The sequence below is a fragment of the Lates calcarifer genome, linkage group LG11 (assembly GCF_001640805.2).
Source record: "Lates calcarifer isolate ASB-BC8 linkage group LG11, TLL_Latcal_v3, whole genome shotgun sequence".
Taxonomy (NCBI): Eukaryota; Metazoa; Chordata; class Actinopteri; family Centropomidae; genus Lates; species Lates calcarifer.
This window is the reverse complement of record NC_066843.1, coordinates 12499363-12516068: the sequence shown is the minus strand read 5'-3', so window position 1 is coordinate 12516068 and position 16706 is coordinate 12499363. Positions and strand designations below refer to the sequence as shown.

General features: G+C 40.6%; 1 protein-coding gene across 6 annotated transcripts; it reads left to right on the top strand.

Moving 5' to 3' along the window:
- The first annotated feature begins 497 nt into the window (after positions 1-497).
- Positions 498-16629, top strand: rhot1a (ras homolog family member T1a). Of its 6 annotated transcripts, XM_018671798.2 has the most exons (21): positions 498-901; positions 2724-2782; positions 2933-3014; positions 3172-3215; positions 3312-3365; positions 3513-3565; positions 4242-4350; positions 5288-5389; positions 5810-5908; positions 6105-6213; positions 6440-6560; positions 6702-6786; positions 6964-7109; positions 7224-7324; positions 7501-7631; positions 8632-8715; positions 8901-9023; positions 9132-9334; positions 10436-10558; positions 14127-14270; positions 15426-16629. In XM_018671798.2, exons 1-21 carry the CDS (start codon positions 865-867, stop codon positions 15541-15543), a joined length of 2127 nt encoding a protein of 708 aa, XP_018527314.1. In that variant the 5' UTR covers positions 498-864; the 3' UTR covers positions 15544-16629. The 6 variants fall into 6 exon arrangements, with proteins under 6 accessions (XP_018527314.1, XP_018527321.1, XP_018527327.1 ...); XM_018671805.2 differs by lacking the exon at positions 14127-14270 and having other exon boundaries at positions 499-901; XM_018671811.2 differs by lacking the exon at positions 15426-16629 and having other exon boundaries at positions 499-901; positions 12464-14264.
- The last annotated feature ends 77 nt before the right edge of the window (positions 16630-16706 follow it).

The window sequence follows — 16706 nt, the reverse complement described above, 5'->3', positions numbered from 1 at the left end:
ATACACGACTTCATCAACACTTTTATAAATAGAAGTGCACAGTTAAAAGTAGTGAAGTCTAGTACAACACTCCTGTAATGCCTCTGTGAATGTTTGTGTTGAAATTGTTTTAAAGCAGTGTTTTTTCAACTGTATGGTCATTTTGTATTTTGTATATTTGTGTGTTGAACTGCATTGCATTATACAGAGAGGTGTGTGTGTTGTTTATCTTATCCTCATTCATATAAATGGGTGGACAAAATAACAGAAACACCTGTATAATGCAACACAATTTCAACTGCATAAAATGAAATTAGCTAAAAAAAAAGAGAGAGAGAGAGAGAGAGAGAAGCATATGACACCAAACTGAAGTTTTATATTTTAAAGTGCTTCACATTCTCAGTTAGACTGCTTTAGATTTATAGTTAGTCACAGTGGATGAATTATAAAATAAATGCAGTTCATTTTTGGCGCCAGAGGGCAGCATAACGCGTTTATAAATTTTTTAAATGAAGTTTGTCCTGTACGGCGTGCTGTAGTCGCCGGGTAGTGGAGGTCGGGCATGCCCATGAAACACCCACTGCGAAAAGATAGGAAAGCGCCAAAAAGAGCTAGATTAACATGAAATTTCAGATACATGCGCCGCAGACGACCTCTTAAATTGCATTTCTGCCGAGCCGATAAGTCGCGAGTGGAGAAGAAAGCGCGTAGAAAGCAGGAAGGAGCACCCGCAAACTGTCCGTCCGTTTTGTCCTACAAAGGCGCCGGGAGTTTGACAGCGGCAGGACGCGAGTGCGCAGGCCCGACGGTTAGGTAAACTGCTGCAGGAGGACTACATGAGACAATAAAGACTGTCCTTTTCTGTTGAGGAAATCAAGCTCCAACATGAGAAAGGACGTGAGGATACTACTCGTAGGGGAACGTAAGTAGCAGGTGTCTTTAATCCTAAACGGTTGAATGGCTCATTGGCTAACATGCTAGGCAGAAAGCTAATGCTACTGCTAGCAGACGAAGTGGGTGAATCTAACAGTGAGATTATGTTGAATGTGCACCGAGAGGCCGAAAAATTCAGCTGGGACAATGTTTGAAAGTCACCCACAGTGACTGTAGGTTATCCAAAGTCTGAAGAGAGTAAGAATCTGAAGCACTGGTTTCTGTCTGGTGTTGCGAGCTAGTCAAGTGTCACATGGTGCATGATAGCTAAATGTTATCTCACCAGTGTTTCCATGGGCTGTCATGTCTACATACTCCGCCTACTGCCTCCCATTATCCAGACACAATCTGAGGATGAGGCTACCACAAACTACAGTTTAATATTGTACAATACATCAGTTCCCTCTAGGCGTTAAGTGGGTAAGTGGTTCATGAAAAATCTAAATGTGTAGGGCTGTTGTACTGGACCTGACTAGGTTGTACAGAAACACATTACATAGTACAAATCAATAGAAAACTATAGGCTAGTGGCGTAAAACAAAATAATAGGAAAATAAATTTTACTCTACAGTATAAAATGTATTACTGGAACAGGGTTTGCAGAATATTCTTATTTTCATCTTTGATTAACGGAGGGAGTGTTTTCTCGATGAGTTGTTTGGTGTATTAAAAGTTAGAAAATTGTGAAAAGTCCCAATCCAAAAGCCCAAAGTGATGCTTTCTCATCTCTTGTTTGGTTTAACCAACATTGATAAACCCCCAAATATTAATTTTGCTACATAAGATACAGAATGCAGTATATCTTCTTCACTCAGAAGCTGGAACAAGAGCATGTATGACTTTTGTATTGATCAGTGATTGTCATAGTATATAGTATAATAGTAGTTGCTCGTTAGATTTTCAGTTGATGGACTAATCGTTTCAGCTCTAGTTGGCACAGAGATGCATTGTATGTTAAGCAGAATTATGGGTTATTAGTTTGTGATTTCAACCTTTTAACTCTGGAGTGAGAGCAGAATTAAGCCATAAAGGCAAAAGATCCCATCCAGTCGAACTGTGTTTCACCTGGTCTATTTGTTCTCTTTAAAGCACATGTGTTGTCAGGACTATTTATATTTCAGTTGTGGCTATGCAGGATGGCCTACATTGCCACATTAGGCAAGCTGGTACTGACTGTTCCTGACAGAGATGCAGCCAAAATGCTACGTGCCGACTTCAGTGTTGTGAAGTTCAGCAGGGTGCAGTTTGTGGGGTGACTTACTTTCCTGCTGAGACACTGAGAGGCAAGTGGTAGTGCAAACTAGGGATGCATTTAGCATTTAATCATCATGATTATTTGAATTGTTGAATTAATCTGTTGACTATAAGATGTCAAACCATTTAAAATCCAAAGATATTCAACTTACAGTAATATAAAAGAGGGAAAATCATCAAATTCTTACATTCCCATGAGATGGAAACAACAAAGGTACAGCATTTCTGCTTGTGAATAGAATAGTGAATAGAACGATTAACTGGTCATTAAAATAATTGGGTATTACTCTTGAGACAGACTTATTGAATAATGAACTAATAATGAACTAATTGTCTGTTTTGTGCTGGAATTTACTGGGTGTTTATTTGAGAAATGTAAAACTTGGCTGCTGCTCTTAACCCCTTTCAACTGCTCTGTTCCCTGTCACTGAACACATTACCCAGACCACTCAATTAAGAAATGGTAGAGAGGTCACATGTTAATGACCCATGGTCTTTAAAAGATGTGTGTTATACCAGATTGTAATATAAATATTTTGTCCTTGTCCTGTGTACAGCCAAAGTGGGGAAGACGTCACTGATTATGTCTCTGGTCAGTGAAGAGTTTCCTGATGAGGTATGTATCAGCAGACACATTACTATAGAACTCATCCTGGTATCTGCTCAGTGTACACACACATCCTGGACCATTAATACTGCAGATTTGTCTGACTGCTTGACTCTTGCTTGTTGTCAGCATTTAGGATCATTGTCCTCTGTCTTACAGGTTCCCCTTCGAGCCGAGGAGATCACCATCCCAGCTGACGTCACCCCAGAGAGGGTCCCCACACACATTGTGGACTACTCAGGTACCTTCCCCTAACCCCCAAACCCACCCCTTCTTCTCTACTCATCTCTCATCTCTCATCTCTACTCCATATTAATAGTAATCAATCAATTTGGTAGCAGTAAGGCTTGATAACATGTCAAACACTATAATTATGAGCATTTTTGGTCTCATTTTAGAAGCAGAACAGTCAGATGAGCAGCTGTATCAAGAAATATCCAAGGTATGACTTAAATCTTACTCTCATGCGGTCACATAATGTCTCTACCCCTTTATTTCTTAGTGCATCACAAGCTAATGTTACTATTTGTCTTTATAGGCAAATGTTATCTGCATAGTTTACTCAGTCAACAACAAGAAGTCCATTGAAAAGGTGAGCATGATTTCTCTCTGTGCTTGTTGCAGTTAATCAAATACGTATACGAATTTGAAACAGGACGCTCCATATGCCTCTCATCTTAATCAGTGTGATGAATGTTTGGCTGGGTACAGTGTTTGATGTTGTGCTTCTCTCCTCTAGGTGACAAGCCACTGGATTCCCCTTATAAATGACAGAACGGACAAAGATAGCAGGTGTGTTCGTGTCACTTCAATAGATGTGTGTTTGTGTATACATCTGTGTCTTCCCTGAAAGTCACGTCAGCTAGGCTGCTGGTTCTGCATCTGCATTCTTCTTATCATGTTGAAGTGGTAACGTGCAGCTGCTGATCTGACTTAGACTTGATCTCGGAAGTCTGTTCCATATTAGACTCACTTGCTTTTTGGTGCATCCCGATTGTAATTCTGATTGGTTGACTTTAAAAAAAAAAAACAAACAAACATATTACTGTGTTATCTTCTTATTGATGGTATGTCTGTGGCATACTAACTGAAGTTTAAGATCACTGAATGAATATAATGTAGTAGGGCTGAAACTAACCATTATTGTCTATTGTATTATCGATTCACTTGCAGACCATTTTCTCAATTAATCGATTAATTGATTAATTGATTAATTGATTTACCCAGAGTCTTTGTTGATGGCATCAGATGTTTTGTTTTGTCCAACCAGCAGTCCATAACCTTGTTTTCTATTGATATTGTTTACAGTGATATAAAACACTGGAGAGGCTGCAACCAGAGAATTTTGTAATTTCTTTCTTAAAACAGGCTAAATCTGATCAGATTAGTTGCAGATCAAAGATTTTTGTCAATCAACTAATTGTTGCAGCTCTTAAATGTATTAATAAATGATTTTGCTGAATGGTAGGGTACCATTGATCCTCGTGGGGAACAAGTCGGACCTGGTGGAACACAGCAGCATGGAAACCATCCTGCCAATCATGAATCAATACCAGGATATTGAGACCTGTGTAGAGGTAAGAGATCGCTGCAGTGCACATACACACTCATGCACATATAAGAGTTATGGATCCACTGAGGCAGAGCTGTTAAATATCAGAGCGATGAAGCACTTCACAGCGATGGAGTGGCAAATGAGATATGAAAATTCAATACTAGCAGTGACTGTCAGCGTGAGGCTGGCTGTGTTCGAGACGGGTCTGCCCCCAGCTGCTCTTGGACTGCAGTCCAGCTCCTGACTCCACTTACACTCTGGCTGAGTTGTTAATAGATTTATATTACTGAGGCCAGGGCCTGCTGACTGATAGACTGTGAGTATGTTGAGAGGCATGGCTGTCATGGAAGACGCTGGCCTCTGCGTTACCATTCAATTCCAATTTCCCTCTGTCGCATGAGACGGCTCAGTCATGCCCTCCGCGGTTGGATTAGTTACAGGTTTAAAAGAAGCAGGTGAGGAGGACGTGAGGGAAGGCACATACACCATGGATACAGTTAGGAACAGACACACAGCTGGTGGGAGTCGGTCTCTTATGGAAAAAATAGGTCAACAAAGTGTTTCACCGCTGGCTCAGTGCTCAGGGTCAGATGTATGACCTGCTTCTTCAAGTTATTTACATTTCTGGTTTGATCTTTTTCTCTTAATCAGTGGAGACTTATTTTGTATTCAAAATCAGTAAAATATGGAAAAATGTACGAAAATGCATTATATTTTACATGAACATTATAGATAGGAACAAGTAACTTATTGGAGTTTATAGTACAGTATCTCCCTCTGAAATAGCATAACATTAAAACACTGAAACCAAGTACATATAACTTAGAATTATCCTTAAGTACTGTACTTGAGTAAATGCATTAACTAGTAGAAGCGCCTGTGAATCATTCAGGTCTGTATAGATGAGAGTTGCTCTTGCTCAGGGCATTTACATACATATGTTCCCTCTGTTCCCTCAGTGCTCTGCCAAAAACCTGAAGAACATCTCTGAGTTATTTTATTATGCCCAGAAGGCCGTTCTTCACCCGACAGGACCCCTGTACTGTCCAGAGGAGAAGGAGGTGAGATCTATACAGGAACTACACATACAGCATTTTAACTAGTCGACTAATCGACTACAACTTGGAAATGGCTCTTGATGAGTTTTCAGGATGCAGTCACTCTCTTAATGTAAAGTGAGTGCGAGTGTGAGTGTGTGTGTGTGAGAGAGAGAGAAAGAACAGTAATGACTAGGAATGTGGAGTGTAGTCAGTTGTTCAGTCAGTTCTCAGCAAAACACACAAAAACCACCTCATGTCACTTATCCAGTGAGTGATATGTACATATTTTATATTGAAGACAAAGAGCACTGGTATCAGAGCTAGTGGGAGAGAAAAAGCTGAATCAGTGTTTCTGTAAAGCTGGCTGCCGCGTTTTAAAGCTGTGTGCATTGCAGAATTACATGTCACCACTTAAATGAATGCATTTCTTCTGTTTTACAGCTGAAGCCTTCTTGCATTAAGGCTTTAACTAGAATCTTCAAAGTGTCTGACCTGGACAATGATGGCGTCCTTAATGACAATGAGCTCAACTTCTTCCAGGTAATGTTTTCCACTTTTTTAGTGAACATGATTTTTTGTGATGTTCAGACTGAGGCTGTGTTGTATGATATAAGGAGAAATGGCTCGACCAGTTTAGGGAGGCAGGTGTAGACATGAAGCAAATCTTTCCTGTGGCAATTGTCTTGTCAACCTTTTTTTGGGTCAGTCATGCATTACTTATTGTGTGTGTATACAGAGGACGTGTTTCAATACACCTTTGGCACCCCAGGCCTTAGAGGATGTAAAGAACGTGGTCAGGAGGAACATGACAGACGGAGTCAAGGACAACGGACTCACACTCAAAGGTCAGACGCTCCCTCGTCTTCTCTTTTCCATATTCCTCTTTCCTCCCTCCTCCTCTTCATTACTCATGTTCCCGTTTCTGCTTGTTTTTTTCTGTCATGAATTCAGTAGTTTTTAAATGGCAACTCACTGGCTCTATAGTGCACTGTTTGTCTTCGTGGAGCACACACAATTTCGTTGTACTTAACTGTACGGTGACAATAAAGCCTATTCTGTTCTTTATCGCAGGCTTCCTGTTCCTGCACACCCTCTTCATACAGCGGGGTCGACATGAGACCACCTGGACTGTGCTGAGGAGGTTTGGTTATGATGACGACCTGGAGCTCACACAGGAATACCTGTTCCCCATGTAAGTCCAGATTTAAAGGCTTATTTTTGTTGAATTTTAAGGTAGAGTGGGGACAGGGAAGAATAGAAAGAACAGGATGTCCTGATTAATGATTATTTTCCTTTGACTTGTTTTATGTCTGTTTCCGTCCGTTCATTCCAGGATAAAGATCCCCCCAGACTGCACCACAGAGCTTAATCACAACGCTTACCTCTTCCTTCAGAGTGTGTTTGACAAGCATGACAAAGTGAGTCTTACTTTATGTCTTTTTTATTATTACTATTATTAAATTTGAAATACAGTTTATATTTTTCCAGAATGACTACTTTTATGCTCAGTTATTTGATATATTGTATCTCTGTGTGCCCAAAGAGATTCCAGACTTGGTTAAATTTATGTGACGATTGCACTTTGCTCGTTCCAGGACAGAGATTGCGCACTGTCACCAGAGGAGGTGAAGGACTTGTTCAAAGTGTTTCCCTACATGCCTTGGGGTCCGGATGTGAACAACACAGTTTGCACTAACGATCAGGGATGGATCACATACCAGGGATACCTCTCGCAGTGGACGTGAGTGTGGAACATATCTATTAATACACACATGCACACACACCTATTTTAGTTTAATGCAACCTAAATACTTTCACTGTGGACTCATCATGAATTATGTGTTTTCTGTGGTAGGTTAACAACATATCTAGATGTACAGCGTAGTTTAGAGTATTTAGGTTACCTCGGCTACTCCATCATCTATGAACAGGAGTCCCAAGCAGCTGCCATAACAGGTGAGAGACTGTAGTTAAATTCAACTCTATTTTGAAGTGAATTTATTTGTTTCTTCTCAAGTCATGTTTTCTGTCTTTAAACTGGCTCTGAGCTTTGCTTTTTATCAGAGGTTAGTTACAAAAGAATGCATGTTTCCACTGTTCACTGTATGTTCTTGCCTTCCCTGTTATTTCAGTGACACGTAACAAGCGCATTGATCTGCAGAAGAAACAGACCCAGCGCAGCGTCTTTCGCTGCAACGTCTTGGGGGCACGGGGCAGCGGGAAGAGCGGCTTCCTCCAAGCTTTCCTGGGAAGAAATCTCCAGGTCGGTGGAAATCAACTGTACAGATAATTTTAACACCCTTGAAACTTGTTTTTAAAGCATTGTAATTTCAATCTCAAAGTTCAATCTTCAATCAGCAAAGTAAGTGACTCTGGATGTCTTTCAATGTTGAATATTCAGCAACAGGCTCTGAGCTTGCCATAAACATAAGACTTTCACATTGGAGGTGTTGCAGCGCATCTTCCAAGAGGGCTATGTGGGTACCTTTGCTTCTAGTTTAGCAGAACCTGTCTATGTGCTAACAGTGTTTCAGAAATGACTAGATTGTATTGGTTGTTTGACAGCTCCAAATTTTAAGCTTTAAGCCAGGATTGGACCATTAAGCAGGTTCCATCTAAAACAGGAATTCATGCATGTTTCAGTTCGGTACTATTACATGAATATTAGGGGTTGGTTCATCAAGGTAAACAGCTGGTGGTGGTTCAACTTCTGCAGAAGAAGAGGGTATTCTAAGAGGATGTAAATCGCGCACCAGTCAACTTTTAACTGTGAAAAATGTGATGGGAGCATGATGGAAATGTGGCATATTAGTTTTCTCATTGCTCCACACTGATTTGTTTTCACCTGATACTATTTTTCAGCTCCTTAATGGACATTCAAATCACAGTGATCCTTGTATGTAATGATTAGTTGGCTAAATCTTTCTCTATTGCGCTTGATCACATTTTGCTTTTGTAGATATGAAGACTTCTCCAGGTTTTTTGTGATAGTTAATGGCTTCTCATTTGTTTTTTTATTTACAAATTTAAAATGCCCAAACGACTGAAACCTAAGGCAATTCCAACATGTGTGCTACTGAACTCAGACCACATAAACTGTGCGTGCTTTAGCTTCAACTTCCAGAGTTGGCAAAGAACGAAGTCCACGGTTGAAGGGCATCAGCTCATAAACATGTAAATAACCTTGACTGGTGTTTTGTTTGTTTTTTTTTTGTTTGTGTGCACATGTGTAAATAATTGACCTTGTTTATTTTCCACCACAGCGACAGAGGCGGATTAGAGAAGACCACAAGTCCTTCTATGCCATCAGTACAACCTATGTTTATGGTCAGGAGAAGTACCTGCTGGTAAGAGCCGTTCACTCAGAGGAATCATCTCATCATCTGCTCTTTGGATTCACTGTTACATAATCTTAATGTATTACACTTAACTGTGTATTGGCATTAGTACTCTGCCAAATGTTAATCCGTCCATCTGTACACTCTGTCTCTCCTTCTCCTCCTGTTCACCTGTCTCGTCTGCACACTAAAAGCTCCATGAGGTGATGCCAGATTTTGACTTCCTGTCAGAGGCAGACTTGGCCTGTGATGTGGTCTGCCTGGTGTATGACATCAACAGTCCACGCTCTTTTGAATACTGCGCCAAAGTGTACAAGGTGCGTAGGTGACGTATGTCTCAGTGGACAGAAGAATGTTTATTGGAAGCACTGAAGTTTGGCTTCATGCAGTTCCAGCTAGTGACACTGAACTCTTGTGTTTGGCAGCAATACTTCATAGACAGCAAGACACCGTGTGTGGTGATCGCTGCCAAGTCGGACCTGCATGAAGTACGACAGCACTACAGCCTTTCACCTCACGAGTTCTGTCGTAAGCACAAGCTCCACCCACCTCAGCCGTTCACGTGCAACACGACTGAAGCGCCCAACAAAGACATCTACACTAGACTCACCACCATGGCCATGTACCCGTGAGTATTAAACCCCTTTGTGGTTTCACCCTATACACCTCTGAGTCTTACTTCTTTATCCACCATGCCTGTCTTTCCCTACATATGCCTATCCATTTTTACGTCTCTCCTGGATGTGTGTATCTGGACAGGCTCTTGGAATCAGCTACCTAATGCACTCAGTAGATGAGGACTTTGGTTTCCTCACTTCTCTACCTAACAACCAAAACAAATTAAACACACTCTTGTTAGTGACTTCTACTGTTTGTGTGTTTGTCCCGACCTGAAAGTCAGCAAGGTCTAAGTGTCATGTCTTGTAGGAAGGAGTTACATACATCATACTGTAGAGTTTAACAATATGTGTGTAATATGTGTATAAAAGGAAATATGTAAAAAAAATATGTGGCAAGGCTCAGTGCCTCTAGTAACTCATCAGTCAGACTTAGGATATTTCCTGGGCAAATGACAGTGACTGACAATATCCTCGATGCTGAATATATATTTATGTATACAACCGATTGCTATGGTCTCTAAAAACTCTTTCTCTTTGCATTATTTTCTCCACATCATTGTTAGCAGAACATCTCTGGTGCCACTGGTTGGCTGGTGTCACTGATTGCTAGGTGCTTAGCAAGGAAAAATTAAGACTGGCCTAACATTGTAGACCAGCGTAAATCTGATGCTTTATGTTTATAAACTGGTAATGGTTTATGTAGTGGAAAATTGGTCACCAGATAGAAAAACTTTTGAGCACTTTTGCGTATTGTTCTGAATTCACCACCCTCAAAAAGATTTCCTTTGCTGGTGTGACTGACCCTTCGTTCTTTATGGTTTTCCTCTCCTTTTGTTTCCTGATGTTTTATTCTTTAAGCTTTGTAAGTTGTCACAGATGTTTGGTTGTCTGTACAAAGATTAAAGTAAGAGCTGGGGAGGTGGAAGTAAAGGGCAGCGGTACAGGTTTCAGTTCCGAGAAGTAGGTCCTGCTTTCATCTAGTCTAGTGGTTAATCATGGTCGAGATGTTTATCCTTCTGGCTCTGGCCTTCTCCTCCTCTGTGTCTGTTGTGTGGTGCGTATTGTCTTTGTATGGTGGTGAATACACATTTTTGTGTGTCTTTCCGCAGCCACGCCCGTCTCCGCTGCATGTGTGCCTCCAACAGGTGCACCTATTGCCTGTGTCAGAACCTCCTCAAGTTGGAGCTGCTGCGCAGTATTAAGGCCCAACTCCGCAGGGTCGTTTTCAACAGGTTCATTCATAGAATAAACTCTAGTGTTTTAACATAGACTCATTCCTCCTCTCTGTGTCTCCCACCCTTGGGTTGGACCACCAGGATGGGTCACAGAGGGGCTCCTTTTTCACCCAAGCTCTCTAACACTAGTGATGGTGACAGTTCCTTTGCTTTCCTTCAGTGCTCGCCCTGGTGTCAGATTTACACAACATATCCACTGCAGGGAAAAAGGCTAGTCAAACGTAGTGGTAGCGATAGCCTGTGCCAAACTGTCTTCCATTTGTGGTGTTGAATTACACTTGTTTTGGAGGAAATTCTCTTTTTGTTTACTGTTGCGTTTCCACCTGTAGGACACTCCCACACCTGGTGGATGCTTGCTGGCAACGAAACAATGAAACGATCTTTTGATTGTATAGTCTCTAATCAAAACAACCAGCATCTGTGCTGGAAGCCATTGTTTCAGCTGGGCAAAGAGTAATTACCAAAGTATTTTAGTGCTAAAAGTAGGTCCTGAGAGAAGCTAGAGGCAGCCCAGATGACCTCCTTAATCACTCAGACTGGCTCACAGTTAAACACTGCAGGTAATGAGCCTCATCACATCAGCTCACCAACATATCAAAACCATCCAATAAGTTTGCAGTTTATTGCTTTCTCCAGTTTAGAGGAATAAGTAGCTGTGCTTGCAGCATACACATATTTATAAATTTAAACTCTTTTGCTCTAAAGATATTTTAGTGTCTAACAGCATATTTATGGGTAAGATTTTTGGGTTCATGTTAATAACCTCCCTCCAAAACTCTTATTTGTCCCTTGTTCTCCATATATCAGTTAATGTTTTGTTTTATCATGGTCATTGCATTGATTGTTTATTATTGTAAGAGGACCTTTTGTGAATATGGCCTCATTTACATATTGCTTCACATCCAAATCAAAAGTGAAATCCACTTCCTTTTGTCATTCACCTCAAACCCATTAGTCATGTCAGATATCTTGGTCTCTGCTCCAGCTCCAACCAGCCCACCTGCTCTCTGTACAGACTCACACAGCGAAGTGTGACCGTGCTGTGCCAGCTAACACACAGGCTGCTAGCCAGGGAGGTAACAGTGTGTCAGTGAACAATGCATGAAGTTCTTTGCTTGTGTCATGCAAACTTAACCCCCAATACTGACCCCAATGTGAAATGGAAAAAAAAATATTTCAGAGGAACAGGTTGTCTTCTTTTGTATTTTGGATAGTTCAGAGTATATTTAATATTTAATTAATTTGTTGTTTTATAGAATATTATAATGCTTACATAAATACACCATATCCATGTTGGTCAGCTGTTTAATGCTGATGAATGCTGACCAAATAGAGTGATGTTTTTTCCCTCCTGTCCTGCAGTGGATATGCAAACTGTAAATCTTGACTCACAAGATAATTTGCATAGAAAATGAGAGAAACACAACCATTTTCTTTGGTTAGTGTTTTGTTCAAACTGAAAACGTCATTGAAGTCTGCATGTCTGCATGTTTGACATGTGATTTGATTATTAAAATTCTTTCTGTCTGTTCATGTCTTTATGGCACCAACCCTCATCAATTATCAAAAAGTGCTTGATTGATTATCTATGATGTTTTCAGTCTCACTTTGTCTTCATTTCCATTCTTAATACTGAAGTCTGCACCCACAGGAGACGCTTTATTTTGTAAAGCACTTTAATTGTATCAGTCACTCTGCACATACGCAAAATTAAAAACTCCTTTTCACTGGTCCTCCTGTGGGTTGAGATTTCATACATTTAACAGTCTGATTTTTAAAATCAAAATGTGTTTCTTTGATGTTTAAATTGATTGTATTTCACTGTACCAATCACCCTGTCATTTCACTCTGTTTTTCCTATTTTGTATTTCCTGTCTTTGTGTTTTTCCTTCCACTCTATAGGTGTTCACACACATGTTTTTGGCTGCCCCTCTTTCTCTTCCTCTTGCATGTGTTCACCCTCTGCTAACCTGCCTGCTGTTTATGTTGCATGGCTCACCTGTTCTCCACCTCTCTCTGGGTAACCAGTGGCATGTCTCAGTCCTCTGCAAAATATTGGCAACTACTGGCAGCTGGGAATGTTTTTTTTTTTTTTCATCTGTCCATCTCTACTGTAAGGAAGAGCTTGGTGTTTGGAATAAGATGGGGGAGGTTTATTGAATGTAAACACTGGGTTTGAATGGCTGTTTATGGTTTTGGACGGGGTGGTAGTTTGTCATATGTTTGTTGTGTTTTTAAGCCTTGAAATGGCCTGGACCTGTGGGCGGGTGTTCATGGACTCAGGCAGAGCATCCAGCACTAACCCTCTGTTTTGATGCCTTTTTAATCTCTGATGCTATTAATAGCATGATATTAACTGGCCAGCCCTGGCAGTGTCGGGGACTGACACACCACATTGAATGCCCATTGTGTGTTTTGAAAAGTGGGTTGGTTGTCTGAGATTATGTTATTTTAATTCTACTTGTTATGAATTTAGGTAACATTGTTATCCAGGTCATCTTGCATAGTATGAAATACTGAAATTACCTCTCAAGAAAATTACAAGCAGCATTAGTACAAAGTCTACAGAGCCACTGTGTTCAAAAAGATGAGAAGACCCTGGTGACGTATATGGGTTTTAACTTAACAATCAAAAAATTTACAGCATGACAGCTGCCAAACTGTCTCTGTAAAATATGAACTAGAGAAGGTAGGGGAAAGGACTGTGAAACTGTCAAAGTCAAAGTTGTGCTATATTAAAAAAAAAAAAAATCACACTTGAAGATGATGACAATAACTTATTTTTAAATTTAGTTTACCTGGTGACAAAGAGAACCACAGCATTTCTGGCTGCCATGTGGTGTGTACAGTTTGTATTGAAGGGATGTGTGTGTCTGCATAGCTTTTCATTGTTTTAAGTGTGCAGTGACTTTTGACCAGGTATGGTTGTGCTCAGTGTTGTGTTTGTGCTTCAACGGTTCAGGTGGTGATTGAAATTCTGTCTTTTCGGGATGGTTAGAGCTGGGTGACACTGATGAAATGAACAGTATGACTATTTTTAAATTATGTCATAATGTCATGACCACTAAATCCCACATGATTTTTAGAGTCAGTATTTGAGTTGATCGATTTAGTCAGTCAGCAGAAAAAATCTGCAATAATTCTGATAACTGATCAGTCATTTAAACTATTTTTTTAAGACAAACATACTCACAATTCTCTGGTTTCAGCCTCTCAAATATTTACCTTTTCATAGTTTATTGTAATAATAAACTGAGTATTTCTGAGGTTTGGACTGTTGGTTAGAAAAATACATTTTAAGACACAAGACTCTAAAAACTATATGGACATTTTTGTTTTCAATATTTTCTAGACCAAACAAATAAATGATTAACAGTAAAAAAGACAAGAAAAACCCCACCATGGTAATTGCTAATGGAGAAAATCTTTAGTTGCAGCCCCGGTAAAAATTATTTTGAGGTATCACCCAGCTCTACCTACTGTATTTGAGAGAATATGTATGAGCACACCCAGGGCCACTATGTGACTGGGTGTGTGTGTGTGTGTGTGTGTGTGTGTGAGGAAGGCTGCTGGGCTGGGTGGAGGCTGTGGGGGGCTGCCTGCTGTCAGAGGAGGATTTCAGCCTGACGCAGCAGGTTTCAGCCATCTCCAACGTGGAGGGGTCCATCTTTATGGAGGCCTCTACTGGGCAGCTAATTCCCTCAGACAGGTAAAGGCGGAAACCACATCCACAGAGAAGGATGTTATACTGTGTTATTATACATGTGGATGGACAGACGAGTACGCTTCATTACAGGTCTGATGATTGTTGGAAAAATCCAGTTATGTCCTCTTTGGCAACAGGTTGTCAGAGCATCATTTAAATTAATGTTGACATTTATGTCCCGAAAGGTTGGAGTTGGACTTACTGGGATCTTTAAAGGCTGCTCGATGGAGCACAAATGATCTGTGTTAGAGCACATTGTGTGTGTGTGTGCGTGCGTGTGTGCGTGTGTGTGTGTGTGTATATTTCAGGTTTAACTGTAGATGAGTCAGTGCTGCACCCTGATCAGATGCTGGAAGGTTTTCTGAAACCACATGCCAACATATGCCACTGGGATTTCTCTCTATCTGCTTTGCTGTCTCCTTCATTGCTTTGTTCATAAGCTTTCCTTGATTGCAGTCTACATAGGTCCTCAGTGTTTGAACACTTGGAGTTAATATGGGTTTATTTTGAAGTTGGACTGGGAGATCTGGATATACAGTACTTTACATTTTGGCTGTTCAACACAACTTTTTGTCATTTGTGAGAGCTCTTAAATGTAAGGATATATAATGTAATGTATAAGATAATGGATTCTCAATTTGTAAATGAATATTGCTGCGGCAGGGGCGTTTACTGCCTTATACAATAATAATATAATATTAAATCATATTAATAATATTTGATTTTTGTTTTTGACACTCCAGGTCTCCATACGATTGCAGTAAAAACCATTAGTTAAATTTTTTTCTGCTTCCTTGTGCGATTTAGAGCAGCTGCTTCTCATTGTCCAACACCTTTTCTTCTTTTCTCCCAACTGCTTTATTGTCTGGTGCTGTTCCCCAAACCAAAACCAAACCAAATGTCAAAAGCAAGCATGTGTTCCTGTTTTCAAGCTGGTATCACAGGACACTGGTATGGGTCATTTATAGTCCTGATTGAAAAAATTTTCACTAGAACAGAGCACATGTCCTGGTTTTGTCATTTGGCAACTCACCTCGCTGTGGCTTTACAAATGGGATAAAAATCATTAATGGAACCACCGTCTTTTGTGCTGCTTCCTGTTTTTCTAGCCGTGTTTTTCCCCTCACCTGCTTTCTGTCTTGGTTTTCCTCCCTTTAGGCACATGGCTCAGGCAGACCTGAAGAACTCCACCTTCTGGCTGAGAGCGAGCGTCGGTGCCACCGTCTTTGCCGTGCTGGGCTTCGCCATGTACAGAGCGTTGCTCAAACAGCGGTGATGAGACAGCGCGACGCAGCTACTTCCTGCTTCCCCAGGTCCCTCTGTTGACTCTGCCCCCTCCCCCCCTACCTGAAAGACTCTCAAAGACTGGCTGACCAACCAACCAACCAACCAGGCCCATTGCCTCAGACCCACCTCATCCCCTTCCCACAATGCAACAAGGGCAAGAAACAAATGAGGAAGATCATAGGTACATTTTATATGCATTTAAAAATAAAGAGTGATTTAGTTTTTTGTTTATGTTGTGGGGGAAAATAGCTGGGGGACTATTACATTTGAAATACCACTTGTCTAACGCTCAGTTTGTAAATGCATTCTGTGATCTGTTCATCTAGTCCAGATCAGACCCCAGTAGTCACTGGATACTTTCAGCTGATCCAGTCCTCCCCCTTTTTTTTTTTTTTCTTCTCAGGTCAGTATTATTAGTTAGATGGTTGGAGACCAGAGAGAGACAGCCATACACAGAATCACCACAAAGGGACTTGAATCTGTTTATAGATGTGTATATGCAGTATATCATGTATGTATTCCTCAACGATTTTAGAATCCGACTCCCGTAGACAAGCATCACAAGCCAGAAGCAATGCCTAACACAGCCAGGTGTTGGGACAAAACAGCGCTACGTCTAACACTAGAAAGGTCATGCACTTGTTTATTTTGTGTGTTAATTTATTAACCTGTTTCTTTGTTTTCTTGTCTGTTTTGAGTGCACCGCATGAAACGGATGGAGGGATTTACATTTTCCATGTATTTTTGTACTTAGTATTATGGAAGCTGTCCTCGTGGTGTACAATTTACGACTACCTGCTTCTGTTTTTATTTCTCTGGTTTTCAAATAGAGCTTTGTCCCTCATATTATATTTTTATGACATTACAGGCACCATAGAGCAGGGGATTATGCTATTAACAGCCATCAGCGCATCTCTCCCACCTTAAAACTATGACAGTGTTTCTTCTCATTCTTCTCTTTTCCAGCATTTTCATCTGCAGTATGCGTGTTACTGGATGAAATGACAGCTAATTTCACAACAAAGAGGAAAATAAAATGGTTTTAAAAATCTGTAATAAATGACATTTACACCCACTGATGCCTCTGTGTTTGTGTGTATGTGTACTTGAAGAGTAGTAGTAAAATCCGTCATTCCAAAAGTAGATGCGTCA

Excerpts from the sequence above, each read along its gene's own strand:
- rhot1a (XM_018671798.2), top strand. The coding sequence starts at position 865 with ATGAGAAAGGACGTGAGGATACTACTCGTAGGGGAAC. Across the intron at positions 3,015-3,171 it reads ACACATTGTGGACTACTCAG|AAGCAGAACAGTCAGATGAG; the intron begins GTACCTTCCCCT and ends GTCTCATTTTAG. Across the intron at positions 9,024-9,131 it reads ACTGCGCCAAAGTGTACAAG|CAATACTTCATAGACAGCAA; the intron begins GTGCGTAGGTGA and ends TGTGTTTGGCAG.